We start from the raw sequence: 26,023 nt of genomic DNA, 5'->3' as shown, positions 1-26,023 counted from the left end.
TGTAAATCATGTTGTATAGAACCCTTTGATGTTCCAGGAGGAGAAAAACAAGCTTTACGAGGAATACACACAAGCCCTGCTTAGCAATGAAAAGGCTTACAAGGCACTCAAAGCAGAGCAAGAGGTGTACAGACAAACCCATAAACACTACCTGAAGAGCGAAAGCGACGTCAAGGCTCTACAGACGGTGGGGCACATAATTGGCGAGGTGCTGGAAAAGCTAAGTGATGAGAAGTTTATAGTCAAGAGCAGCCAGGGGCCAAGATATGTTGTGGGGTGCATGAAGGCAATAGACAGAGCAAAAATAGCTACAGGAACAAGGGTTGCATTGGACATCACGACCTTGACGATCATGGTTGTACTTCCCAGAGAGGTGGATCCAATGATTCATTTGATGGGAGAGGAAAGCCCCAGAGAGATTTCCTTTGAGTCTGTTGGGGGTTTGAAGGACCAGATCAGGGAGCTAAGAGAGGTGATCGAGCTCCCATTGAAGAACCCGGATATATTCAAGAGGATTGGAGTCCATGCCCCGAAAGGGGTTCTTTTATATGGACCGCCTGGAACAGGTAAGACGTTACTGGCAAGAATAGTTGCAGCCACGATGGACGTGAACTTCCTGAAAGTTGTGTCGTCTGCACTAATTGAAAAATACATAGGAGAGTCGTCGCGAATGATCAGAGAGATGTTTGCTTATGCAAGAAGAAAGGCACCGTGCATAATATTCATGGATGAAATCGATGCAATTGGAGGAAAAAGGTCGAGGGAGTCGAGCTCTTCGGATAGAGAGGTTCAGAGAACGCTCATGGAGCTTCTCAACCAGCTGGATGGATTCAAGGAGCTTGACAGTGTGAAGGTTATCATGGCAACAAACAGACCAGACATACTTGATCCTGCGCTTCTACGTCCAGGAAGACTGGACAGAAAGATAGAGATTCCTCTTCCTAATGAGCAGGGAAGGAAGGAAATCTTGAAGATCCATTCCAGACTTATGAATTCTATTGAAGAAATTGACTACGACTCGCTGGTGAAGCTAACCTCAGGGTTTAACGGCGCGGATCTAAGGAATGTTTGCACGGAGGCTGGTATGATTGCCTTGAAGGACGAGAGGGATTATGTGAAACACGAAGACTTTGTTAAATCCGCCAGAAAAATAGCAGATGCAAAGAAACTCGAAACTAGATTGGACTACAGGAAGAAGTAAATGAACTTGTTTTATGTTGATGTTTTTATTTCACAAGTACAGCTAGGAGGGGTTTGGCGCTCTATCCGCCTCTTTGCTGTCTTCCTTGGACTTCCCTGCATTTTCGGTATCTGATTTTTTCGAGTTCTTATCTGAAGCGTCAGAAGTAATACTCTTCAACAGCCCCATGAAGTCTCTCACAGGAATATAGTCGTCGTAGAAGGACTTTGGCTTGATCACTCTACTGTTGAACACCATCCGGACATATTGTTTTCCCGTGTTACACCATATCTCAATAAACAACGCTGATGCATATGAAGGCCATTCAGATATTCCTGTGTCGAGACCTGCCAGTATTGCGCTTATAGAGGAGTCGTGAGCAGAATAAAGCAGTATCTGCTTCTCCTCCCCGATGTCAAGTAGCAGGTCTCTTGCAAATCTTCCCAACAGAGATTTCCTTCCCTCCTCATCCTTAGCCCCGATGTTTACCATGTATGTCCAGGCATCATTTGCTGCCTTCATGTGGTCTGCTATGCTTTGTATTTCGCAGTTTAGCTCTTTACAGTCTATGTTTATCCTGCTACATAGGCAGGCGTAATAATGATCTGCTCTTTCCTGTGGCTTTGGGTGGCGAGTAAAGACTTGGTTGTCTTGGACGATGCTTGGCCTGTCAAACAGCTTTGTGACATCGTCCCGGTCCTTTTGGGTTTTGCATCCCAACATATTCAGCAAAGTATCATTATTTTCAGGTACTTCTACATTCTCTACCACGGTGTCTCCAGTAAGACCTTTCATAACTCCGGCCAGAGAGGAATGCGTCCTGGGTATTTTTGTGGCCCTCATCTTTATGTTCTCTTTCTTTATCTTTTTGTCGAAGAGCAGTGGCTTATAGTTCTTCTTTATAAATCTTCCAAGGGTGACCATTTGCTCAAATCCTCTATACGTTAGATCTCCCTCACCACACCCCTTTCTTTCGCAGTTTAGTATTGTGCCATTATCGAAGCTACAGCGCATGCATTCCTGGCTGTCCCACATCCTGGCGAGATTTCTAACCGGAGTTCGTGCGCCGTGCCTAAATATCACAAATAGCTTTTCAAGATTGTAGTTTTCTGCCTTTGGTACGAATTTGTATGCCGATTGACAGTATCTGCGAAATGGCTTCAAGTCTTTCTCAAGGCCTATGTTCTTTGTATCCCAAAAACCTTCAAATAGAAAGCTCATGGTGAGAAGAGCCTTGAACATCCTTCTCCATCCTCCAAAGCCCAATTTGAATTGTCGGGTGTTTTAGGTGTGATAACGAAACGATTAGTTATCCAATCCAGTTTAAGAGGCCTGCACATCCCCTGTAATTGGTCTACCGGGTTTGACCATCGCATATCTTGGAAAGAGGAGAAGCCTTGATGAATTCCGACACATTTTCAGCAGGTAGTAGGGAAAACTTGGCCGCTAACAAAAAAGACCACACAAAACACAACAGGCTACGGCTAGATATTGCGGGACCAGCCTCCTGCCCAGACTTCGGGAGAAAGGAAGTATATCATTGTGAGGGTTCGATCAAAATGGGAAAGGTCAAGCTTCTGAGAGATTTCTATGAGAGTGTCTTCCTCAATGAGAGTAGAAAGGTAAGAGAGACACTTTACAAACTGAGCCCAAGCGTTAAAGAAAGAGTAAGGATGCTAGAAAACATCATAGTCGGACAAGCAGTTTAACGGTATGCATGATGGGATTCACGCTACAGCTGCATTCTAGACAGTTTTAGTTTTCTTTTTCCGAATCCAGAGTTATCAAATATAAAAGGAACCTTAATCCCATGGCTTTTAACAATACCAGACACCATAGAGTCAATCGGAGCAAAACCTTCACTTTCCTCGCCTGAAAGAATCGCCAGGGTTTTGAGGTATTTCATCACCTCTTCCGGATAATCTAAGTAGTACATTGAGTATTGCCTGGGATACTTGTTGATGACTGTCTCAATAAAATGCTTGCTTTCACAGTTGATCAGTAAACAATTCCTTGGATTGCCAGGAAATTCACTTTCACAAATAATTCTGTGATTGGGAAAGTACTTTTTAGCAAAGAACCTTTTCCCACAATGCTTTTTTCTTCCAAACACAAACACTATTTCTTTCTCGCCATCTGCCTCGAAACATCCTTTTGTGTACTTTTCAATGTCAAGGTATTTGTCGAAATATACCACGCGGATTCCTCGGAAGAACTCAACTGGATGCTTGAACTCCATTCCCGCATTGTATGCAAACTTAATATCGCATGAGTTCGTATGTCCAGGGCCCAGAGAAGAGTTCACGGCATCCCCAACATAAACCTTCCTGGTTATCTTGCACTCATCAATGTACTTCCTGCACATGTATTCGTACATTCCTATAGATGGCTTTCTGTATTCGTTTTTCTTCAGAGCAGCTAGAAAGACAATTGGAACGTCGAGATCTGTCAGGATGCTACAGATCTTTTCTATAAACATTTCCAAGCTGTTAAGACGGAGAAGTTGTGATTGGTTAGAGGCTATTCCGATCAAATAGCCCTGCTTATCTAGCTCCTTTATCTTAGCAGGCACTTCACGAAACAGGTATCTCCAGTTGTGAGAGGTCTCATTGGAGGATGCACAGATCAGTGTCAGATCCAGGTCGAACATAATCAGTTTGCTTAGACCTCTGCTTACATCCCCATGCTCAATGGCAAGCAGTCCATCTTCTGTATGCACTATCTTCATTGGGGTGTTCTGATTCCCAACTAAAGGCTTATCCATAGTCACCTGGAGGAGGTCATTCCGTCTTTAGAACAACTAGCTTGTGCTCTCCATCCTTTCTTACCTTCCACCTTCCGAGTCTTGGCTCTTTCCCAATCCCCACCACAATGTGGCTATCGTTAAAGCAAACTGCATTCACAAACCCATTGAATTTGCAGCTCTCGATGATATTAATCCCGTCTTCTGTAACAGAGGACAAACACAGCATATCCTCTCCTCCAATAAGCATGAGCCCGTTCTTCCAGAGCAGAGTTGAAACTGGTTGCGGAACAGCTGAGGAGAATAGAATGCTCATAGTAGCCGTATCAACAAGGTAAATTTCTCCAATGCTGCTTCCGATCACCAGATGCGTGCTACTAATAAACGCAGCTGCCTGTGGAAATCCATTGGGTATCTTTATCTCCTTGACATCCGAGGATTTCAGGTCGAAGACCCTTACAGATGAGTCGATTTCATAGACGCAGGCCAGCTTTCCCAGATCAGATATGGAAAGACCTATGATTCCTGAGGGTGATTCGTAGAATGTTTTGTGTATCTCAAGAGCTTGGCTAAGTACCAGAGCCTTTCCCCGGCTTGTGCCAATGACAATACGCCTGGAAGGCTGGTCATAGAGCCCTGTATTAACAATCTTTTTGCTAATCACAGCATTGTTCCTGGCGTTGCCATCATCGCACGGAAAAACAAAAAGATTCCCCTGCTCTGAAAAAAGAAAAACACTGTTTTCACATCCAACCATGGTCCTGATGTTTTCCTTCACCGGTATTCTTCTGAGCTTCAGAGCATTATATTCCGTCTCAATTATATATCTCTTTTTAAGACCTATGTATATCTTGTCCTCGGCCAGGTGCAGAGACGTGGGTGAGGCATTCAGCTTCCTCTCAGCCACTCTCGTCAGAATCATTTCAAATATCCGGGATCATAAATTTTTATTTGTATATCCAGTACGACCGTTGAATTAATAAGTTTCCTCTAGACATTCAAAGCTGTGCAGTGTCATCAAGAAGACGCTCAAGAGTTAGCCTGAAGGCCCCCAATTTATCGCGGTATTTCCGGTACAGGAGACCAAGAGACGGGAGCACGGTTTCTCTCTTTTCGTAGAAAAGGTAGTTCCGGAGAAGATGCCCACTTAGAGCGAACAGGGAATCTCCAAGCTCTATGTTCGAAACGATATCGCCCAATCTTTCAAGGGCTCTAAGGGAATTTGAAGTGCAGAGAACCTCAATCAGAGACCTAGGATCTTTGATGTTCTTGTACGAAACATCCAGAAGAAGATTCAGATACCCTAGGGAGATTAAGGGCTTCAGTTCCTGATGGTCTAGAATGTTGAATGCCCGAAGAAATAGCTCCTTCTGATGCCCATGGTCGTCTAACTTTTCTCCAGAGCCATAAAACATTGATGTGTATAGAGGATCTGATGCCAAGAGAAGCTGCTCTAGTTTTTCTGATGACTTCATATACCCCAGAAGCTCCCCGACGCGGCCATCATTTGGCTTTTCTTCGGACAGCATAGCCTCGAGGAGACTGATCTTGTCAGAATTCCTCAAAAACTTGAACAAGAAGGTTTTTCGAGTCATCTTAAAAAGATCACTTCCCAGCTGGCTATCACCAACAAATAGATCAGATATAGCTGGGTCGTCTATTCTGTTGCCTACCACTTCAATAGCCTTTTCCCTGTACAGTGGAATCTGGAGAAGGTGGCGAAAAAGGCTGATTGAGGAATTCCTTGTTCCAAAGTCGAATGCCAAATCCAAGTGCTTGCCAGACTTGACACATTCTATCAGGATCGTCTCGATTACCTCCTTTCTGGTGGTGATTTTCAGCCCTTCTTCGCTTTCATCCAGTCCAAGTGGATTGAACATGTCAGTGTTGATATCCTCAGGATGCGCTACATTTATGGCATCTCTTAAGTACTTTTCAATGTACTTGTCGTACTTCCCAATCAGGTCATTTAGAGTACCCATAATGGCATCATGGAACGAGCTAGTACTTCCTTTGTATCCCAGGCACCCAAGCACAGTTCCATGGATGTTCCTTAACGCCGAGTTGGTGTTCTCAACCCTGTCTTTCCATATTTCTAATGCTCTTTTCCTGATTGCCGAGTGCGTGTCATTCCTCAGGATAAACAGCATTGCCAGCACTCTGTTGTCTTCAGCACCCTTTTTATCGAATAGTTCGATACAAAGAAGTCTTGTTTTCCACTGCCCAACAATACAGCAGAACATAAGAAACTCTAGTACTTCCATTGACTCAAAGGCTTTGGATGCTATTTCCTGCTTTGCCATGTCTGAGCTAAGAAATAAGCTTTTCAGAAGAGGCTCGAACACCGGAATGTATTTTCTGAAAACAGGTAACTCCGGAGCATAAGCCAAGAAAAAAGGTTCTATATGGGCCAGGAGTTGATGGTCTTGTCCCCTAGGATTATCCATACTACAGGATCCCTCTCTTATTAGTCTGTTGATGACACCCTCAACAACTCTGTCGTCGCAAGCTTTAAGGCATTTTACCAGAAACTTGTTAACCCGCAGGGAATGGCCCATATTGCCGAGCAACTTGTCAAAGGAAACATTCCTCCCGAATTTCATCAGAGACGACGCAGCACTGCAGCACTCGTCTAGGTAGAATGCATTTTCGATAACAAACAAAGATAAGCTTTCAAATATGACAGGGAAGACCAGCTCCAGATCAGAGGGGTGGGCAATAAACTGCAGGCTATTAATGATAGAGAAGACGTCTTCCTTGAGGCCTTTGATATGCATGGTGAGGGTCTGCACAAGCATGTTCAGGCCATTGAAGCAAAGATAATGGCTAAACTGCAGCCCTCTAACTGCACCAAAGAAAGACCGGGCATACATTTTGTCTACTATCGATTGGACCATTTGGGATTTGAGACAAGCCAGCTCTGGAGTTGTAACAGGTATTTCCATGAGAAGCCTCTTGCTCTCATTGCAGATCTGGATATTGGAGTCATGAAGAAGAGGTGTGAGAGTGTCGATGAATCTAACAATGTGATGGGGCGTAACAGAGCTAGAATCCATGTTCCTCAGTATTGTAAGTCGCAAATGCTGGGTGCTCTTGGATATAAATCCAAGAAGCGAATCCATGACTGTATAGACTAGATATTTGTTCTTCAGATGGGTGGAAAAGATTGTTCCGATCATCTGGTGAAGAGGAACCAAGCATAATAAGCTCAAATCGTTGAGGCTGAGCACTTCGGAATGATCTATATCCCCAGAAATGCCTTTCTCGTCTAGACTGTTGGCTCCAATTCTACACACTTCATCGAAATATTCGCATACATAGTACTTTGCATCGTCTGGACGTATCAATGTAAGGAGATAAATGAACTCGACAACACCTCCGGTAAACACAGGATCTACAAGCGTGCTTATCATATACACTTCATTCCCACCTTCGTTGTCGCCATAAACTGCTTCTGCATACGACCTGCATACATCTCCCAGGTCTTTTGTCTGCTCAAGCTCGCATTTCAGGATTTTGTGGATGCATATACCTTCTTCGATTGTACAGTTCTTTTTGTCTATTTTCTCGAAGTACCTTCTACGAAGATCCTTGTGCCTAAAGCAGTAGTCAAAAGCTAATTCTGGTCTTTTTTCATTCAATGTGTCATAAATGTTGCAATCCAAGGTCTTGAATATCTCGTCGAAGATCTTGTCTACCCACACCTCGTCTTCAATTTCAAACACCCTAAAGTCAAATTCCGCCACTAAGGCCTTTCTATAGATGCATTCTAACAAGAAGCCTCTTTCGTCGCTATCCTGCCTAAGTAGGACATCCATTATGTCACGCGCAGAAAAAGACTCAACAACATATTCTATTGCTTCTTTCCTATAGATGCCGTCTCCGTAGGCTATAGACCTGCATATGGATGGCCCATATCCCTCACCGCCTCTATTGCCATAAAGAAGAATTCTTCCCAAGTCCTCATCTTCAAAAACCTTAAATTTATCTATGCATTCTATAAATGTGTTTCTATCCATAACCAAGGTGTTCCATAGGATTTTGCTCACATCCCTCGAAACATTCGATTCTAGAGCCTCATGAACAATGTCCCTGCATTTTCCCACACACCCTGCATATTCAGCAACGTGGCTTATGGTTTGGGCAAAAAAGATAGTACCAATGTCACTTTTGAGAAGTTCTTTTACACTGTAGTCATCAAATACCCTCTGTACAGCTGTGACATCTTCAACCACTCTATGGCCGTTCTTTTTGATGAAGCTGTAGACGTTCATAAATACCGAATATTTTGAAGACCTTTCTCCAGGAGCCCTGTTGTTAAGATAATCATGGAGATGCATCATGTATTTTTCAGGGTTCTGAGAGCTGTCAATGAGCATGTTCAGGTAATACTCAAGATCCCCGCGCTTCAGATGTTTTGTGATCAAAAACAACCTTTCTTCCTCATTCATGTGCATCAAGTTCCTGACTAGATAGGCAATAGCTCCAGGATACTTTGCCAACTCTGTTATCTTAGGCTTGGTTATATTCCTCAAAGTGTCTGGGTCGTGCTCTTCCACAGACAGTCTAGATTCTGTAACTCTGTAGCTTCTGTAAAGCTTCGTAAAGACCCTTCTGTAATATTTGCAGACGGCATCCTCTTCCTCAAAAAATATCTCAATGAAGCTTATTGGAAGTAAATCTACTATCCAAGCAAAGAACGATGCTACATATTCATTTACCAACTCGTTATTCTTCATAAACGCTTTGATAGCTTCCTTATGAAGATGTCCAAGCCGGTGGGCTTTACATTCTTTCAAGTGGAGAACCAGCTGGTCTGATGATTCGTTGAATGCAGCCTCCAGAGCCTTGAGGATATTGCCTTCAAGAACAATTCTTTCGTCTTCCCCTGCCGAGTTCAGGAGAGGCAGTACATCCCCAAGTCCTGCAGTATGGCGGACACAAGTCTTCTTTTCTTCCTTAACTGCCATAATTGGCCCCACAGCATGAATTTTTTTATTTCTATTGGCGTGTCATGCTTTTCTTTTAACCTTAAAAATTTAATCCTTCTTTCCAAGACGATGGGACATTTGAAGCTCAAAAGCATTGAGGTGGACAGCACCGTAAAGAAGCTAGGAGATCCACTCAAATTCAATCTTCGGTTTGTATGTTTTGAGGAGATAAAGTGTGGGGTCGAGTTTGTCGTTCTGTACAACATGGATGTGCATTCTGACGAAAATGATCAGGTGCTTGCAGAGATCGAGGTTGCACCTATTCCCAAAGGGAAGATTGAGTTTAGCATTGATGCTGATGCTCCCGATGTGAATAAGATACCGTTAGATGAGATGTTTGGGCTGACGTCCATTCTCATCGTTGGGAGGTACAAAGGACAGCAGTTTATCAGGATAGGATATATTGTCGATGTGGGATATCCAGGAATACCTAGCACTAAGCTTATGAAGAGTGATGTGGAAGAGCCATCTGAGGAGATTGGGGACAAGGAAGAGGAAGATGAAGAGGACGTGGAGGAAGAGCTGGGGAGCGAAGAGGGATCTGAGGAGTCAAGCTGCATAGTGGAGGACAAGGATGAAGACAACGAAGAAGCGGAGCCAAGGACGTTCATGGAGGCGGTTGAGGATGTAGGCAACGAAGGAAAAGAAAGGTTGTTTGAGTCAGAGGGAAGAGAAGAGGAGGAAGACGAAAAGGTTGGGTCCGACTCCTACTCCGAAGTCAACAGAGAGCTTAACAAGAGCGTTGGAGAAGAAGCCGAGGGAAGTGATGGAGGTGAGGACGTGGTTGACTACTGCGGTTTTAGGATTGACAAAAAGCAGATCGAGATGAAGCTAATGGATCCCCCAGTGATTAACCTATTTGAGATAGAGTGGGAGGAGGAAAGTCCTAGCGAGGAAGTGCCTAGGAACAATAATGAAAGTCCGGCAAAGAAACAAAAGGTTGAATAAGCTTTGATTATGTTTAGTCATTAAAACTTCTATTGGGCTTTGTTCGAGTCAACCCTGCCAATCCTTCTTTCCTCCTATGTTGAGATGCTCCAAGTATTCTAGGATGTTCGGAGGAGGGCCGTCCAGGTCGACTGGGACTCTATAGTGCCACCTGTTAGACCACACCATTGAAAACAAACAGTACAGGTACAACGGAATGACGCCCCATCTCCAGTATCCAAGAGTAGCAGTAAGAATGGAATTGAATAGGCACTCGTAGAGCCTGAATCCTCTCTTTTGGTAAGTAATCAGATTGATTGCAAAAAGTCTATAAAGGATGGAGCTGCCCACCAAGTAGAACAATAAGGTGTGAAATATAATGTATCGTATCGAAAACACCCGACCATAAGTCTTGTAGAGTATGAAGTTTTTGAAGAATGCATTCTTTATGCATCTCTCGTTGCTTTTCTTACATCTCTTACACATGGGAAGTTTCTTGAAGTATTCGCGAAACGTTGTACACGCGATGCTTTTCTTTCCCGAGTATTTTAATTTACACTTTCTGCAAAGATGATTCCCAACCGTCATCTGTCCTATTTCTTCTATGGGGAGATTAGAATATTCCTGCTTCTTGTCTTTGTATATGTAGTATATTTCGCATTCCTCACAATAGTACTTTCCATTGAGAGGCAACATGTTTCTGGACTTGCAGTATTCGCATCTGCTCATAGAAGGGATTCCAGCTATGCTTTTAACTCAGCTAAATTGAGAAGGAGAAAATAAAACAGGGGATAAGAAAAATAGGTTCAGGAAGGACATTTTAATTAAAATGCGGCAAAGATGTCGAAGTCTTCGTCTTCCTCTTCTTTGTTTTCCGTGGCCTGAGTTGATTCGGCTGTGTCTGCAGGTTGGGCTGGCTCCGACTTTTGGGACGATGAAATTGCGAGAGAAGCCATGAGTTCCTTACCCTTAGACATCACCTCGTCCATGCTTTTACCAGAAACCTTAGACAGAAACAGACGCATGGTCTCAGGCTCAATCTCAGCGCCTATCTCGTTGAATAGCTCTGTCATAGACCTCTCATTGAGTTCTTTTCCCACCTTATCAAACATGACATAGGCTGCAACATATTCCATCTTCGAGGGTGAAAATTTTTGGCAAATAAGATCTTCTTGTCCTCACTGCCTCGGACTCACAGTATTGTAACCGGGTCCTTGTCATTCTTTGAAACAAATATCTCGTACTCGGGAAGCTCCTCCTTCAGTTTTGCCGAGATATGCCCTAGGCATATCCTTTCACTGTTGCTGTGCTCCATTAGAATAACGCTTGCACCATTTGCAATGCACGACAGAAGATCGTGGTGAGACATTTCTCCGGTGATAACAATCGAATTCTTAAGAAGCACGTTTCGGAATGTTGCTCCCACGCCGACATGCATAAACTCCGGAACACTTTCCATTGTATGCTCTCTTGCCAGACATATCCTGAAACTCTCCAGACCGCTTCTCTCCTTAAGAATTCTTATGGCATTTCCTATAGTTGAGGTATTGGGCCCGCAGTTCTTTTTGTAGAAGAAAGGCCCACTGTTAATCATGTTGTATACATAGGTGTTCATCAGTGGATCCAACGCGCTGTGTGGTGTGAAGACGTTAATCCCATTCTTGATGCACCCAATAACTATAGATTCCTTAGACCCAAGCTTTTTTACAGCCTTGAATATTATGGGATGATATGCAACAACATTCTTGACGCCAAGGTGAATACACTCTTCCAGTACAGGTTCTGTTAGATCTATCGTTAGAAGAATCTTTTTGTCCTGCGTGCCGGAGTCTACTATCACCCCCACGTTATCCCAGTCAGTCTTGGCTCTTCGTAGAGAGGCAAACCTGTCGATGGCCTTGCTCACTTCGTGTATTGACATTCGATGGGATGGATTCGCTGGATGTATTAGAGAGATACAGCAAACGAAAGAATTTATTGAAAGACTGCTGTCAGGTGCCGCTGTTCCAATATAGGTCCATGGACCCAGTGCCGATACAAATGGGAATGCCGAGAATTATAGACTCGCTAACGCCGCATATCTCGTCGGATTTGCTTTGGACGGCCGCCTCAAACAAATAGTCGCTGGTCTGCTCGAAGGATGCCAGCATAAGGGTGGATCTTGACATCTTTGAGATTCCAAATCTTGTTATCCCAAAAACCTCCCCTCTATATGTCATCGTGTCTGCCAGAAGCATTATGTGCCTAGGATCTATCTTGATACCGTGGTTGCTTATGGTATACTCGATTTCATGGATTATTTGGGCCCTTGCAGCCTCAATTCCTAATACCTCTTCCACTTCTGTTATGCTGTTGCTAGTGGTATTTATAGCTTTTACTCCATCTATGTTTATGACATTTAGCAATCCACGTCCTTCAATCACAAGACTGTACAGGCCTCTACTGCTGTTTATAATTACTCTGTTGACCTGGGGAGCACCACAAATTTTTGTGTTCAGCAGTTTCTTCTTGATTCTTTGAAGGTTGAAGTAGCTCTGGTCAGTGATTTTCTTGATAGATACCCTAAGAGTATTTTCATTCACAACCCTTACCTGGTCGTGATTATTTAGCAACTTTTCGATCTTGTGGATGTCTAGATTTAGCTTCAGGCGGGAAAGACTCTCCAAATCTACGCGGATGTCGAGGAAGATCTCATCTTTACTGATGACCTCTGTTAGGGAGGAGCACACGTCTTTTAGAGAAATTCTGTCAAGCCGGCCTTTTATAACCTCGGTGCGGAATAAGTCATGTGGGTCATCCAGCTCAGCGTTTATAATAGGTGTGCTGATGTTACAAACAGCATTAATTATCTCTTTCAGCCTGGGAACTCCAAGAGTAATGTTCATGCTAGCAACTCCAGCGAAGTGGAATGTTTTCAATGTCATCTGGGTTCCTGGCTCTCCAATGCTCTGCCCAGCTATTGCTCCAACTGTCGTTCCCGGCTCAACGATTAGATTCATCATTTTCTGCGATACCATAGAAAAAAAGGTCTCTATGAAGTCCTTGGACAAGAAATACCGATAGAAAGTCCCACCAAAGCAAAATTTGTCTTCATGTTTCGATTCCATGAACCTTAAAAGGCTCCCCACAAATCTTCTGTTAGCTATGTGCTCAAAAGGATACCCCTTCGGTGTTAACCTCCTGAGGATGTCAATTGTACCATGCTCATCCAACCAGGAGGAATATAGATCTGGACTCGGTCCAAGGCTGTGCAGGAATGAGGACTTGGCTCTCAAAAACACCTGCTCAAGGTTAATGGACTCGTCCCCCTCTGACATCGCAGGATCAATCTGATCCTCCCCATAAGCAAACTGGACCACCTCCATGTTCGAATTTCTAACACTGCCGTCATACTGAATGCTTAGGTCCTCAAGAGCTTTCATGAGACGCCTTTGCATGTATCCTGTTTCTGCCGTCTTCACTGCCGTGTCAACAAGACCTTCTCTTCCGCTCACTGCATGGAAGAAAAACTCTGGTGATGTTAGTCCATCAAAAAAGGAATTCAACACAAATCCTTTAGACTCTGGAGTTCTGGATCCTCTTTTGAAGTGAGGAAGGCATCTTTCGTCCATTCCATTTGGAATCCTAGTTCCACTCACAATCTGCTGTCCTACACATGCAACCATTTGAGAAACATTGATCTTCGAACCTTTTGATCCGCATGCCTGCATAATGTTCGGGGAATTTCTGATGCCTAGCTCCTTTATACATATAGACCCGCATTCTTCTCTGATCCGGTTGAGAATAGAAGATATTTCCATTTCTAGCATTTCCTCGTTGGCCTCAGGCTTTTTCGAGTACTCCAAAATCTTGCTTTCGCATTCTGCGTATCCCCTTCTGACAACCATTTCCTTCTTCTGCCGCAGTATCGGCCCAGGCTGTACGTCATCAAGTCCTATGCTGAATCCTGTCTCTCCTAGATATCTTGAGCACAACTTTGTTATGCTATTCATGGCTCTCACTGCAGCCATGCTACTCACTTTCATAATAGCATAGATTAGACTGTCTCTCTTGTTTTCTCCCCCTACTATCGACTTGTCAAGGCGTCCAAAATAGTACGAATTATCCAGTATCGCCACACTCCCATCGTTTGGGTCATCGTGTGTTTTGAATGACCTGTTTTTGCCTACAAGAGAAACAGCCATGTTGCCTGTAACTGCATTTCTTTCAATACTCGCAGTGAACGAATCCTTGATAAGAACCTCTATAAGTTGCTTTCCAGTAAACAACTCCACAGGCTTTCTTATTGCCGGCTTTACACCAACCCTTGCTTCGGAAAAATAGCTTACAAGTTGTCCAAACCTTTCTCTGTCGAAGAAGGTGTCTTTTCCAGTTATCAGGTACAGTCCAGTGATGAAGTCCTGCGTGGCTGCTACAATGGGTTCACCATGTCTTGGAGTAACAATATTGTTTGAAACAGACATTAAAACAGATGCCTCGGCCCGCGCCTTTTCTGTCTGAGGAACATGGACATTCATCTCATCTCCATCGAAGTCTGCATTGTACGGCGTACAAACACACTCGTTAAATCTCAGAGTTTTGTTCCTATGAACCCTAACTTTATGGGACATGATGCTCATACGGTGAAGAGAAGGCTGCCTGTTGAACAAGACCATGTCTCCATCCATCAAGTGCCGCTCGACAACTTCCCCATACTTGAGCTCTATGTCTCTCTTGCCGTACATCAAAAACCTCTTAAATTTCTCCCCAACCACATAATTGGCTCCAGGATAGTTTTCGGGGCCGTTCAGAACCAAGGCCTGGAGCTTCCTTCTATTGAGCCTTGTAACCCTTTCAGAAATGGTTAGTATCTTTGCCATTCTTTCCGGTATCCCTACCTCCTCAATGCTCAGGTTCGGGTCGGGCGAAATAACTGTCCTTCCACTGAAATCAACCCTTTTTCCACTTAGATTGCACCTAAACCTTCCATTCTTCCCCTTAAGCCTCTGGACTATTCCCCTGACAGGCTGCCCGGGAATTCCTATCTGCGGAAGCTCTGAGTTGATGAGTAGCGCACATTGGAGCTGAAGATGATCCCAGTCTTCATTTATCAGGTTTAGTGGATTCCCTTTTTCTATTCCTTCTCTTAATACCTTGTTAGTATGCACAATCTCGCTGATCTTAATCGTTATGTCGTCCTCATTCGTCCCCTCGTCATCCATAGATACACTTGGGCGGATGCAAGAAGGAGGAACTATGACATTTTGTATAATAAGCCGGGACGGCGATTCCAAGAATCCAAGCAACTCATAATCGTCTTCCTTCATCATGTTAAATACATTAAGTGCTACCAGGGGATTTATTTCTTCACAGCATGAAGAATGCACCCCATCGGAGCCTTTACTGCCTCTATCTTTCTTCCTCTTCTCCAAATCTTCAACCTCGTGGACTATTCTGAAACCGAACGTTTTCTTGATCTGCCCATTTCTAAACGAGCACACAAAGCAGACATTGACCTTCTTGCACTCAGCAACAATCCTTCTTAGAATCAGCTTGGTGTCATTTCCACCGCTGCTCTCTCGTAGTTTCTTTTTGAAGTAAATCTTCTTCTTCTCGTTAAGAAGGATAGATCCACAGCTTTTGCAGAGACAGTTCAACGTGGAGATTGTGTTCTTGATCAAGCCCACATTGAAAACAGGGAGTACAAGTCTAACCTCACCAAAATGTCCAATGCACGTGGCCAATCCTTCGCCACATGTCGCGCACTTGTCCTTCTTGTTTCCAACGCCCAGTCTCAAGTCTAAAGGGCCGTTTGGCAAAGGCGCCCTCGTGCTTATATCATACAAGTCCTTACTGGAAATCTCGTGCACAGATAGATCCGAAATTTCCTGCGGTGATAGCAAGCTGAAAGATATCCTCCTGATCCTTATGTCTATCTCATCTTCCTCGACCTTTTTGATCATGGGCTGCAGAAAATCCGTCTCCGAGTTCTGAAAAATTTGGTTCAAGCACAAAATAGGAAGAGAGGAAAGGCCCATGGTAGAAAACATACAGCTGGGCATGGAAAGGATGATCTCCGAGCTTGAGGATTACAAAAGCCGAGGAATATTCTCTCCAGACGAACTAAGAAGAATCGTAGAGACCAGGAGAAAGTACGAGCTCAGACTCCAGAGGCCAGAAAAGAAACTTTTGGACTTTATGCGGTACATAAAGAGTGAGTGCATACTGGAAAAAATAAGAGACAAAAGAGTAAAAGAAAAAAAAGTAGGGGCATCATTCCACGACATGAGCATACCAAAAAAAATAGTGGAGCTGTATAGATCTGCTTTATATAGATTCAACGACCCAAAGATAATTTCCCAGTTCGCCGCATACGTAATAAAAAAGAAAATGTACGGGGAGATGAAAAACGTGTTTGCAGAATGCTGCACAAAAAACCCCTTGGACGTTGATCTTTGGATATATTGCGCATTCAAGCTGTTCGAAATAGGAGATATTGAGAGTTCCAGAGCTATGTTCCTCAAAGGAATCAGAATGAACAGCAGAAGCTCAAGAATAAGAATTGAGTTCTTCAGGATGGAGGTTATGTACATCGAAAAAACAGAGATTTTGAGCAGAGAGATAGGACTGGATTCCGACGACAAGGATGAAATCGAAAGAGGAGAAGTGGCATTTGCAGTATTTGCCGATTGTTTCAACAGTTCATGTTTCACTGCAAAGGAGATTGATGAAGTCCTGGAGATCTCCAAAGACGTTAAGGAACTTAGAAAAAGAATTGAGGACTATACCAGAGGGAAGGGGCCCTATAATTAAACAGTCTGATGATTTACCGCTGTGAAACTTTCTAATACTTTGCACTATCCGTATGTAAAATTACAATACTTCTTAGTTTGGTGCATTGTGCCTCAGAAATAGTCATCATTTCACTATCTCTGAGTTCATCCAATGAGATGGAGATCCTGTATGAAATAATTAGTAAAGACCAAGTTGTATTTATATTGAGGAAAGGAGATAGCAGTATTACATCAAGTAAGGGGAAGATCTGCCCTATGGCACGGAAGCATGCGATATGGAGGTTTATTACTTTGATTGGCACAGTATATTGCTCCTCACAAGTGGAGCATTATGATACTTTCGAATTGGAACCAGGTGATCAAATAATACTGTTCCCGTTTATCTTCAAAGGGAATAACATCATTGCATTATCAACAACCAGATATAGGGACTTGGATAGGAAGCGAACCTATCTGGTGGAGGATGTCATAGATTTTCTTGGTAGCATCTCTCATGTTATATGGAATTTTACGGTTGGCCGTATAGTATGTGCGGATGATAACCGATTCCAAAGATCGTTTGATGAAATAATGGAAGGATATTTGAAGGAGATATCTTTAGATGCAACAAAGATATACATGAAAGGGAACAAAAGCTTTGGCGAGTTGTTGGAAATGATATACGAAAGAATGTTTAAATTCAATGACAAAAGAGGTAACTATATACTAAAATATGGGTCGGATATCACGAAAAAAGCCAATGACATGATAGAAGACATGCCTCATGACTTGGATAAAAAAAAGAAGGAGGAGTGGGAAGTATTTTTAAATGGTATTAAGAAATGCGGAGAATCTTTCCGTGATACAGAAAAATGGAGACAGTTGATTGAGCTAGAAAAGATAGCTTGTAATGCATGCAAGGAGATCTGCCTCGATTTGAAAGAGGAGGAGCTGATGGGACTGTTTGCTGAGGGAATCATGAGAAAGTCTTTGAAAGTGAAGCTTGGTGAAGATGAAATCAGTAGTAGAGGATACTTAGAGTATATTACTATTAGCGCCAAGGTGTTGTTAGGTGCACGTAAAGAACACGGGGGAGAGGTTATGAAGGAGTTGGTCATGCAGATGCTGCTGGGGAAGAAGGGAGAGGAAATAGACAAAAGATATGTAGACAGGGTTGCAGGTGTAGTCAGAGAAAGACAGAGAAGAAGAGAAAGGGAGATAGAAAAGAATATGAAAGAGCTTCTGAGGGACGAGGAGAAGGCAAAAAGCAAGAAGAAGGGGAAGAAGAAGAGTGTGGGAGTCTCTGAGGCCAAGGAAGAGGAGAAGAAGGAGAGCGGGACAGAGGAGGTGGAGGCGAGTGAGGAGGTTGGGATACCGTCCGTGGAGGTTGGAGGAGCACGTAGGAAGACAGGTAAGAAGAGCAAGGGTGACCAGAAGCGCTTCAAGATCCACAGTAGGGTTCTCCGGTGGAGAAAGAGCCCAGAGAAGATCAAGGAGGAGTGGGACAGGGGAAGTGAGGAGAGGTGGAAGGGAAGGTCTCTTGAAGAGATCAAGGAGCAGAAAATAGTGCATGATATAACGGGTGTGCTGGAACTTCTCAGGAGTGAAGATGCAGACAGATTCTTCATGGATGCAGGAGAGCACATGAAGGGCGGGAGTGAGAGGCAGAGGATGGTGGCGATTGGAGCTCTTGAGACTGGGGGACAGAGGATGACAGGAGTGGTGGAGGTTGGGACGTTCAAGGATGGGGATGGATGTCCGGTTGTGTACCACCTGAGGTTCAGGCCAACCAGTATAGGGTCGATAGGAGATGTTATAAACCCAGGGGTTGTTGAAGCAAGTGATGTAGGCAGGGTAGACGAGGGTGAAGAATGTGAGGATGCGGACAAGTTTGTGTATCCAAAAGGAGTAAGGTTTGAAACGGTGAAGGAGACAGGATCATTTCAGATAGTGTGGAAGAATCCTTCGGATACCTCTGAGGTTCTCCGTCGTCTTATTGTTTATTGCAGGCCATGTGTGATCTGAGTGGTGTGGTGCGATGATGAATAAAGCAAATAGTGTTATGCTTGTGTCCTGTTCTCTGCTACACATGCTTTGGTTTATGGGCCAATCTCCTGTATGCGCTTGTATGGTGGGGTCTGTTTGTGCATGTTGGCTGCAGTTGGAGAGCAGAGCGATCCGCCATCTGGTTGTCAGGGATGGTCTGTGTTGGTATAAGAGTGTGATGGAGTGGAGAGCTGTTTATTTATCGGGCCTTGGTGAATCAGGAGATTCTCTTTAGCTTATATCAAGTAGGCCAAAGTGATTATTTAGGATGACCATAGATCCCCACACCATAAGCGCGTAGGCAAAAACAGCAATGATAAGGATGAGGACAAAGACAGCCACTCTCCATGGTGCAGTAGGCAGAGCACTCTTTCCAGATGGGTAGTACTTCTCCCGGAGCAATCGTATCAGGATGAGTACGGGAAATAGGATTGCAGGGATAAGACGGTACTTGGGTTCTTCTGGGATAAGTACTAAACTTACTAGAGGGCATAGCAGTATCAGGATGTCGATAAGGACATTGATACCGGTGTCTGTGAATCCAATCTGTCCTGGAACAAGGCAGCAGGAGGTGGAGAGGAGATAGGTGGGTGGGATGAAGAAAGAGGGAAGGACGATAGAAGAGAGTAAATCATCACCTTTCCATCCATTGATAGGAAGTACAATAATCGAAAGAATGGAGATAATAGCAAATGCGATGAGGAGAACGTTGAAAAAGTAGTAGAGTGCCTTGTGCAATGTGCCCTCAGGCTCGTAATTTGACTTCCAGTTGGTGTAGAGAAGAAAAAGATATTGGATTGCTGAGCATGAAAGCGGAAGGAGTATAATGGCAAATCTGAGTAAAGGATTCTTTTCGAAACGATCTTTGTCAAGGATGAGGTACGTGGCCATCGAGAATACAATTGACATAATGACGAGGATGTTGTAAGTTACCTCCCAGTATGACCGATTCGTAGCATGGTGCTGTTCATTAGCCTCGTGTGATTCTAAAATGTGTGTTGCGTTCATATGGGGCAAAGAAAAAATGTGTATAAAACCGATGTATCAGCGTAATTGACTCGATAGACAGATGATAGGATATGAGGGCGTTTAATGGATTTTTGCTATGGCGTGATATGGTATATGCTGTTGAGATTGCACACATTCATTGACATCTGTCTGATTGGTGGAATTAGTAGGAGTTTATTTATCAGAGAGAACAGAAGTTATCGATTCACTGACTGTGAGTGCTGGGAATTGCATTTGTGGAGAAAGGGAAGAGTTTGTGTGATTGCCGTGGACCGATAGGCGAATTTTGGGAACTGGTGAGGGATTGTGGGAGGAACAGAAAGAAGGAGGAGTAAGAATAAAGAAAAAGGCCTTGAAGGGAAAGGCAAGAAGAAGGGAGGTAAGAAGGGTGCAGGAGAGGTTAAGGAGGAGAGAGAGGAGAAGAAAGGTCCTGGAGGAGCAGGAGACTGTGTGGAGGTAGAAGTTCTGCTGGAAGAGATGGCAGTTAGAGGGATCCGATGCAAGCAGAAGAGATCGAAAGAAAAGGGTAAAGGGAATGGATACTGTTATGGGGTGCATCATCGGGTTCTCCGGTGGAAGAGTACTGAAAGGATCAAGTATGAGTTGGATGAGGGCTATGAGAAGAAGTGGAGGGGTAAGAGTGTGGAGGAGATCAAGGAGCAGAAGATGCTGCATGATATAGTGGGTGTCGTCTCACTCCTCAAGAGCCCAGATGCGAACAAGTTCTTCATGGATGCAGGAGAGCACACCAAGGGCGGGAGTTCTCGAGGCCGTCTGGTGGCGATTGGAGTTCTTGAGTGCGGAGGAAGGAAGGTGTCAGGAGTGGTGGAGGTTGGGACGTTCAAGGACCCTGGTGGATGCCCAGTTGTGTACCACCTGATGTTTCGTCCCACAGATCTCGAGGAGTTAGGGGGTGTTATGAGCCCAGAGTTTGTCAAGGCTAATGATATTGAGAAGATAGATGAGGATAAGGAATACCAAGATGAGAGTAAGTTTGTGTATCCTCCAGGAGTAACATTTGAAACAGTGAAGGCAGCTGATGTATTCCAAGTAGTGTGGAGGAATCCCTCTGACACCTCTGAGATTCTCCGTCGTCTCACGATTCATCGCAGGCCATGTGTGATCTGAGTGGTGTGATGTAATGTGATGATGAATAAAACAAATGGTATTATGCTTGTGTTCTGTTCTTCACTACGGCCTCTTTGACCTGTGGAGTTCCTCAGGTTGTTTAGTAGACATATGTGCGTTTATGCATGCTGATTGTGATGAGGGGTGAAATGAATGGTCTGTGTTGGCGTTAGAACATGTGATAGAATGAGGGTTGTTTATTAATCAGGCGTTGGTGAAAGGAAAGACTCTCTTTAGCTTATTAAGTAGACCAAAGTGATCATTTAGGATGTCCATAGATCCCCACATCATGAATGCGTAGATAAGAGCAGCAAGGGTAAGGATGAGGACAAGGATGGCCACTCTCCATGGTGCAGTAGGCAGAGTACTCTTTTCGGATGGGCTGTACTTCTCCCTGAGCAATCGTATCAGGATGAATACAGAAGATATGATTGCAGAGTAATAACAACACTCGGTTTCTTCGAGGGCAATGATAAGTACTAAACTTACTAGAGGGCATAGTAGGATCGGGATGTCGATAAGGACGTTGATACCGGTGTCTGTGAATCCAATCTGTCCTGGAACAAGGCGGCAGGAGGTGGAGAGGAGATAGGTGGGTGGGATGAAGAAAGAGGGAAGGACGATAGAAAAGAAGATTGATTCACTACTTTCCCATTTATCGAGGGTGAATGCAGTGATTGAAAGGATGGAGATGGCGGCGAATGCAAGAAGCAGGAGACTGAGGGTGTGGTAGAGTATGCTTTGCAGGATGCCTTCTGGTTTGTTATCTGACTTCCAGTTGGTGCGGAGTAAGGCATACTGTACCGCTGAGTATGAAAAGGGGAGGAGTAGTATAATGAATTTGAGGAAAGGACTCTTTTCAAAGCGATCTTTGGTGAAGATGAGGCACATGATGGCAGGGAATACAATTGAGACGAATGGAGCAATGCCGAGGATCTTCCTCCAGTGTCGCAGGTTTTCGGTGTGTTGCTTGTCAGTTCTGTGTATCTCTGGAACGTATGTGATGTTCATGTGGGGTAAAAGAAAAGTATGGATGAAATGGATATGCTGATATGATTGGGTGTGTGAGAATTAGTAGTAGGGACTTCGTTGTGAGTAGGATATGGCGTGTATTGTTGGGGGGACTGGGTTTGATGGCGGGGCTAGGGTCTGGGTGGTCTGTAGAGCTGGAAATGTTATGGGGAGAGAGGACTGGATGAGGCAGAGGCTCTAGGACTGTGGGTTGTATGAGGGGCGGTGTCTTTCTCTTGTTCGCTCCCTTGGGATTGTTGAGAGGGTGGAGCTTCTTTCGGTGGCGGATGTCGTGGAGAGTGCAGTGCCGTGGGGAGTGCTTCGGAGAGGGGATGCGGAGCGGATGGCCAACACACGGGTTAGGAGCTTTGAGTTTGCAGCTCTGGCGGCGTGCTGGGTGCTTTGCGGTGCGATGTGCCCGGTTACTCGCTGCCTGGGAGGCGGGGGTCTTGGGCGGTATGTCTGGTGTGTGGACGACTTTGGAAACTGCAAGACAACGGTTCTCGCGGAGGATGTGCAGGGTTTCTCGGGAGAAGGTGCGAGGTGTGCGGGAAGGCGCTTGGGATCTGCGGAAGGCTGTCGGATGTTCGGCAGGGGTCGGCGGCTCTGTTGCTGGAAGCTCTGGATTGCAGCAGGCGCTTTGTGGAGATTGTGGTGAAGGGCGCAAATGCATCTCGGGAGCTGGGAGTAGGGCGTGGGGGGCTTCCTGTGCTTTGCAAGGGCGTGGGGCGGGACCTCGGGAAGTAGGGCAGGCGGTGCAGTGCTGTCTATCCAGAGAGTGGCAGGGGCGGGCTTTGGACTCTCGGTGGGGTCCCGGATGATGGATGAGGTGTGTTTCCAATGGAAGCGAGGTCTTAATTGCGTCTATGGATAGAATTGGTTGGTGAGGTTAGGTGTCTCTCTGTCGGAATGGCTGGAGACTGCGGGGTGTGCAGGTATGTCCTTCCTGGCAAGGAGCTTGAGGTGGGTGAGATTCTTGATGGCTGATGGGAGGGCCCGGCGATTGGGATAGAGAGGCTGTGCGGCGGTGGAGGCAGCCGATCAAGACGGAAAAGGGCGATGCGGAGTATTTCTGTGGGTTTGGACAGGGAGGAGAGTGGAAGTGATGGCCTTTGCTTGGGGTTGGTTGTCCTTGCGACTCTCGCAGCGGGCTTTGTGGCAGGCTCTGATGTGTTGAGGTGCAGGGGATTTGGTCCTGCGACTGGGGATGTGTGTCTTTGGGTTGGGGCAGGGTTCTGGCGATGTCCGCTCCCTGGCGGAGGGGCGGATGGACAAGGGCCTGGCTTTTGGGATGCGGCTCTGAGGGAAGCTCGGATGTTCTGCAGGAGTTGTGTGGGACTCCGGATGATTGGATGGAGAAGATGATGGCGGAGGCTTTGCGGGAGAGGGGATGAGAGCATTCGTTATGGTTGATTTATAGGATGAGGAGAGGCCGGCTAGAGGGTTGCTAGCTGTTTTGGAGGATGTGGCTGTGCTTGTTGGGCTGTCTGGGCACCTTTTGTGGGGCTTCCGTGGAGTCTGCCTGTGTGTCGGATGTTCCGAGCTCGGATGTGGAGGTTTTGGTGGAGGAGGGCAGTGGAGATGGGGCGCTGGAGCGGGGTGTGTGAGTGGATGTGCGGAGATTGTGGTTGATAAGTGTTTGCTGGGATGGTGCTTGGCCTTGATGTTAGGAGTGGCAGGCCTCTTTTCTCTCTCTGGGTGTTCTGGCTAAGGAGGGAGGAAGGGATAGTTATGGGAGTGTGATGCTGTGTAGAAGTTTGTGGTTTGGGGGACTCTGTTTCTGTGTGTTTGGTGTTTGGTTCTGGATTGGCTTCGTGTGTGTGGCATCCTTCTGTGTGGTTCTTCTTCTTCTTCTTTGGGGGAGGCGTGCCTTTGGTTGGGGGCTGGAGGAATGGGTTGCCTGGCTTTGGACGGCTAGTGGCAGCGACTGACGGTGGTTGTTTGAATGTGCCGCAGTTGTTTGTACGGGGCGGTTGGCATCTAAGACGAGCGGACTTGGATCGGAAGTCTGGATGATCTGAAGGCATGGGTGCTAGATGGGATGCAGGGCGTGGCATGGGGGCTGTTGGAGAAGCCAGTGGGGCTGGACCGGCTTCAGATTGGTTGGAGTGCTTTGGCTTGGCAGTCTCGGGGAGTTGGGTGGGCGCGGCCATCGATCGGAGACGTGCAAGGACTGCTGCCCAGCACACGGATGCTCAAGAGGGGATATTCACATGTCTTTAATCGGGCAAGCAGGCAGGCGCTGGGGGACGTGTGTTCAGCCGACTATGAGCAGCAGTGGCAGTCGTATCGCCGGAGCCTCTTGTGCAGTCATGGAGTGGAGTAGTCGCGGGCTGATTGATGGGCACGAGGCAGGGCGGTGGGCACGGTCATCAAACAGCTCGGTGCAGTCTCCGGGTCTGGTGCGTGATGGCGCGGCGAGTACGGTGCAGTGTTTGATCCTGTGTTCGCCCTGGTTTCGTCGTTGGTTAGCAAGGTGAAGGAAAGCACGGATGGCAGTGAGCATGGAGCATGGGAGTCCACGCAGTCTTATGAGGGGAGAGGGCCCTTCCGAGATTGGCAGTCCTTTCGTTCGGGCGGACGGGTTCTTCTCTGCTTCGTGCAGCATGCTCTGCTTCGTGCAGCATCCGGCTTAGTTCATCGTTCATCGAATGCAGCAGAAAAGGCCTCGATTCCTTTGAAGATCATCGACGGCTTGGGCACATGATGTCCTGAGGGACTTGAGCTTTTGGGCAGGGAGTCGAAGGCGGTGGTGGCATCCCGAAGAATCTCGTGGGGTTGCGCTCTCTGGGGTTCTGGGACGTTTGGCGATCGGCTTTTCTGGACGGCTCGCCTGACTGTCTCTGAAGAGAGGCGTATCAATGCCATGGGGAAGGTAGAGGGCTTGAGGCTTATTTCGTGTATGCACCGATGAAGGTGTTCCAGGTCCGGCTGGCTTCGAGGCAGTCGAACTGCACCTCGCTCGGGGCCAAGAGACCAAGCTCGGGGCCAAGAGACCAAGGATGGCAAGCCTCTGGGGGATCTCGACCTCCTGGACCTCTTGGTCCGGGCCTTCGGTGACATGGGGCAGGGCGCTCCGAAGGGCGTGTTTGAACGTTTTGAGTGGCCTTGGATAGTCGTCGAGAGGGCATTGGCCGCTCGGAAGCAGCAGGAAAAGTCTGTGGCATCTTGTTTAGAAGAGGGGCGTGAAGTGGACGACAGCCTCCTCTAGGGCGTCGAGGCACTGGTGGCAGCATCGACAGCAGCAGTTCGTTGGGGCTTGGGTTCGTTTGTCTCCAGGCCGTTTCTGATACCGTCGAGTAGGTTCTTGTCTTGCAAGGGATGATGGCGGACGATTCTTTGCTTGATCTCCTATAGCATCGGTGATAGGCGGCCCTGTGGCGTCCCATGGTGCTCCTCCTGTGCAAAGGCCCTTTCGCGATAGTTGAGGTCAACTTTGCGAGCGGTGTTTTGACACGGTTGTGTTGGATCTGTGGGCGGGATGTGTGTTGGNNNATCCTTGCACAAATGGGTTATAAATAGGGGATTTGGCGCCAGGTTCTCGGGGCAAAAATGTGCTTGGGTACAGGGGAATTGTGAGGGGAACGGGTTCTTCTTATGGGCTGAAAGGAATTCGGTTGTCTGTCGTAGGCTTTGTAGGTTGCCGGATGTGATTGTGGGAGACTGTTGATTGTGGCGACATCGGGGGATCTTTTGGCGTGGCTGTGGCAAACACAGGGGCTCTGAGATGCCGACTGATTGGGTAAGGAAAGGGCTGTGAGGTGGGATGGATGGCACTGACTGTGGGTGGTGGAAGTGCTGGATGCCGGAGCCCGAAAGGATTCTCGGTGTATCGGGGGCTCTGAGAAGGAAGCAGAGTTTCTGTCTGTTTGTCTTAAAGGGGATGTGTCATATTACAGGAGTGTGGGCAGGTGAAGAAGGGTGGCAAGGATAGGGAGTGTGGGATTGTTGTTGGAGGTGTTGGGCGGATGTGGGTGTCTGTGGGCTGGAATATATATGATGTACTTCTGATGTGTCTTGATTTTGGGGGGTTTTAGGGAAGAATGGGGTCTACTTGCTTGCTTACCTACTTACTTACCTACTTATTTATTTATCTATTTATCTATCTATCTATCTATCAGGGAGTCTCTAGATGTATCGAGGATGGCTCTAGATGTATCGAGGACATACATTAATGGGGGCGGGAGGTTTAGGAGGGGCTGAAGATGGGGGATGGTTTCGGGGGAAGATGTGGAAT

General features: G+C 46.0%; 19 protein-coding genes across 19 annotated transcripts; 7 read left to right on the top strand and 12 right to left on the bottom strand.

The window, feature by feature from the left end:
• Positions 1-28: 28 nt before the first annotated feature.
• Positions 29-1,201, top strand: ECU07_0190 (uncharacterized protein; the record flags this gene model as incomplete). Its single annotated transcript, NM_001041569.1, has 1 exon — positions 29-1,201. One exon carries the CDS (start codon positions 29-31, stop codon positions 1,199-1,201), a length of 1,173 nt encoding a protein of 390 aa, NP_585947.1.
• A 42-nt stretch (positions 1,202-1,243) lies between these two features.
• ECU07_0180 (acid phosphatase precursor) lies at positions 1,244-2,422 on the bottom strand (the record flags this gene model as incomplete). The annotated part of the gene is made up of 1 exon (NM_001041568.1): positions 1,244-2,422. One exon carries the CDS (start codon positions 2,420-2,422, stop codon positions 1,244-1,246), a length of 1,179 nt encoding a protein of 392 aa, NP_585946.1.
• Positions 2,423-2,580: 158 nt separating this feature from the next.
• Positions 2,581-2,889, top strand: ECU07_0170 (uncharacterized protein; the record flags this gene model as incomplete). Its single annotated transcript, NM_001041567.1, has 1 exon — positions 2,581-2,889. One exon carries the CDS (start codon positions 2,581-2,583, stop codon positions 2,887-2,889), a length of 309 nt encoding a protein of 102 aa, NP_585945.1.
• Positions 2,890-2,912: 23 nt separating this feature from the next.
• Positions 2,913-3,908, bottom strand: ECU07_0160 (DNA-3'-phosphatase; the record flags this gene model as incomplete). Its single annotated transcript, NM_001041566.2, has 1 exon — positions 2,913-3,908. One exon carries the CDS (start codon positions 3,906-3,908, stop codon positions 2,913-2,915), a length of 996 nt encoding a protein of 331 aa, NP_585944.2.
• A 52-nt stretch (positions 3,909-3,960) lies between these two features.
• ECU07_0150 (uncharacterized protein) lies at positions 3,961-4,845 on the bottom strand (the record flags this gene model as incomplete). The annotated part of the gene is made up of 1 exon (NM_001041565.1): positions 3,961-4,845. One exon carries the CDS (start codon positions 4,843-4,845, stop codon positions 3,961-3,963), a length of 885 nt encoding a protein of 294 aa, NP_585943.1.
• A 76-nt stretch (positions 4,846-4,921) lies between these two features.
• On the bottom strand, positions 4,922-8,893 carry ECU07_0140 (uncharacterized protein; the record flags this gene model as incomplete). Its single annotated transcript, NM_001041564.1, has 1 exon — positions 4,922-8,893. The coding sequence occupies one exon, from the start codon at positions 8,891-8,893 to the stop codon at positions 4,922-4,924; it is 3,972 nt and encodes a 1,323-aa protein (NP_585942.1).
• A 90-nt stretch (positions 8,894-8,983) lies between these two features.
• Positions 8,984-9,862, top strand: ECU07_0130 (nucleosome assembly factor ASF1; the record flags this gene model as incomplete). Its single annotated transcript, NM_001041563.1, has 1 exon — positions 8,984-9,862. One exon carries the CDS (start codon positions 8,984-8,986, stop codon positions 9,860-9,862), a length of 879 nt encoding a protein of 292 aa, NP_585941.1.
• A 48-nt stretch (positions 9,863-9,910) lies between these two features.
• Positions 9,911-10,570, bottom strand: ECU07_0120 (uncharacterized protein; the record flags this gene model as incomplete). Its single annotated transcript, NM_001041562.1, has 1 exon — positions 9,911-10,570. One exon carries the CDS (start codon positions 10,568-10,570, stop codon positions 9,911-9,913), a length of 660 nt encoding a protein of 219 aa, NP_585940.1.
• Positions 10,571-10,665: 95 nt separating this feature from the next.
• On the bottom strand, positions 10,666-10,977 carry ECU07_0110 (60S acidic ribosomal protein domain-containing protein; the record flags this gene model as incomplete). Its single annotated transcript, NM_001041561.1, has 1 exon — positions 10,666-10,977. The coding sequence occupies one exon, from the start codon at positions 10,975-10,977 to the stop codon at positions 10,666-10,668; it is 312 nt and encodes a 103-aa protein (NP_585939.1).
• A 56-nt stretch (positions 10,978-11,033) lies between these two features.
• On the bottom strand, positions 11,034-11,762 carry ECU07_0100 (uncharacterized protein YGL221C; the record flags this gene model as incomplete). Its single annotated transcript, NM_001041560.1, has 1 exon — positions 11,034-11,762. One exon carries the CDS (start codon positions 11,760-11,762, stop codon positions 11,034-11,036), a length of 729 nt encoding a protein of 242 aa, NP_585938.1.
• A 70-nt stretch (positions 11,763-11,832) lies between these two features.
• ECU07_0090 (uncharacterized protein) lies at positions 11,833-15,783 on the bottom strand (the record flags this gene model as incomplete). The annotated part of the gene is made up of 1 exon (NM_001041559.2): positions 11,833-15,783. The coding sequence occupies one exon, from the start codon at positions 15,781-15,783 to the stop codon at positions 11,833-11,835; it is 3,951 nt and encodes a 1,316-aa protein (NP_585937.2).
• A 73-nt stretch (positions 15,784-15,856) lies between these two features.
• On the top strand, positions 15,857-16,633 carry ECU07_0080 (uncharacterized protein; the record flags this gene model as incomplete). The annotated part of the gene is made up of 1 exon (NM_001041558.1): positions 15,857-16,633. One exon carries the CDS (start codon positions 15,857-15,859, stop codon positions 16,631-16,633), a length of 777 nt encoding a protein of 258 aa, NP_585936.1.
• A 236-nt stretch (positions 16,634-16,869) lies between these two features.
• On the top strand, positions 16,870-18,618 carry ECU07_0070 (uncharacterized protein; the record flags this gene model as incomplete). The annotated part of the gene is made up of 1 exon (NM_001041557.2): positions 16,870-18,618. One exon carries the CDS (start codon positions 16,870-16,872, stop codon positions 18,616-18,618), a length of 1,749 nt encoding a protein of 582 aa, NP_585935.2.
• Positions 18,619-18,870: 252 nt separating this feature from the next.
• On the bottom strand, positions 18,871-19,647 carry ECU07_0060 (uncharacterized protein; the record flags this gene model as incomplete). Its single annotated transcript, NM_001041556.1, has 1 exon — positions 18,871-19,647. The coding sequence occupies one exon, from the start codon at positions 19,645-19,647 to the stop codon at positions 18,871-18,873; it is 777 nt and encodes a 258-aa protein (NP_585934.1).
• A 729-nt stretch (positions 19,648-20,376) lies between these two features.
• On the top strand, positions 20,377-20,775 carry ECU07_0050 (uncharacterized protein; the record flags this gene model as incomplete). Its single annotated transcript, NM_001041555.2, has 1 exon — positions 20,377-20,775. The coding sequence occupies one exon, from the start codon at positions 20,377-20,379 to the stop codon at positions 20,773-20,775; it is 399 nt and encodes a 132-aa protein (NP_585933.2).
• A 204-nt stretch (positions 20,776-20,979) lies between these two features.
• ECU07_0040 (uncharacterized protein) lies at positions 20,980-21,666 on the bottom strand (the record flags this gene model as incomplete). Its single annotated transcript, NM_001041554.2, has 1 exon — positions 20,980-21,666. The coding sequence occupies one exon, from the start codon at positions 21,664-21,666 to the stop codon at positions 20,980-20,982; it is 687 nt and encodes a 228-aa protein (NP_585932.2).
• An 82-nt stretch (positions 21,667-21,748) lies between these two features.
• ECU07_0030 (uncharacterized protein) lies at positions 21,749-22,459 on the bottom strand (the record flags this gene model as incomplete). The annotated part of the gene is made up of 1 exon (NM_001041553.1): positions 21,749-22,459. The coding sequence occupies one exon, from the start codon at positions 22,457-22,459 to the stop codon at positions 21,749-21,751; it is 711 nt and encodes a 236-aa protein (NP_585931.1).
• Positions 22,460-22,845: 386 nt separating this feature from the next.
• ECU07_0020 (uncharacterized protein) lies at positions 22,846-23,151 on the top strand (the record flags this gene model as incomplete). The annotated part of the gene is made up of 1 exon (NM_001041552.1): positions 22,846-23,151. One exon carries the CDS (start codon positions 22,846-22,848, stop codon positions 23,149-23,151), a length of 306 nt encoding a protein of 101 aa, NP_585930.1.
• Positions 23,152-23,222: 71 nt separating this feature from the next.
• Positions 23,223-23,939, bottom strand: ECU07_0010 (uncharacterized protein; the record flags this gene model as incomplete). The annotated part of the gene is made up of 1 exon (NM_001041551.1): positions 23,223-23,939. The coding sequence occupies one exon, from the start codon at positions 23,937-23,939 to the stop codon at positions 23,223-23,225; it is 717 nt and encodes a 238-aa protein (NP_585929.1).
• Positions 23,940-26,023: the final 2,084 nt, after the last annotated feature.

This window comes from Encephalitozoon cuniculi, chromosome VII (genome assembly GCF_000091225.2).
Source record: "Encephalitozoon cuniculi GB-M1 chromosome VII, complete sequence".
Classification (NCBI taxonomy): Eukaryota; Fungi; Microsporidia; family Unikaryonidae; genus Encephalitozoon; species Encephalitozoon cuniculi.
Note: the sequence above shows the minus strand (reverse complement) of the source record. Positions and strands in the feature narration are given on the sequence as shown.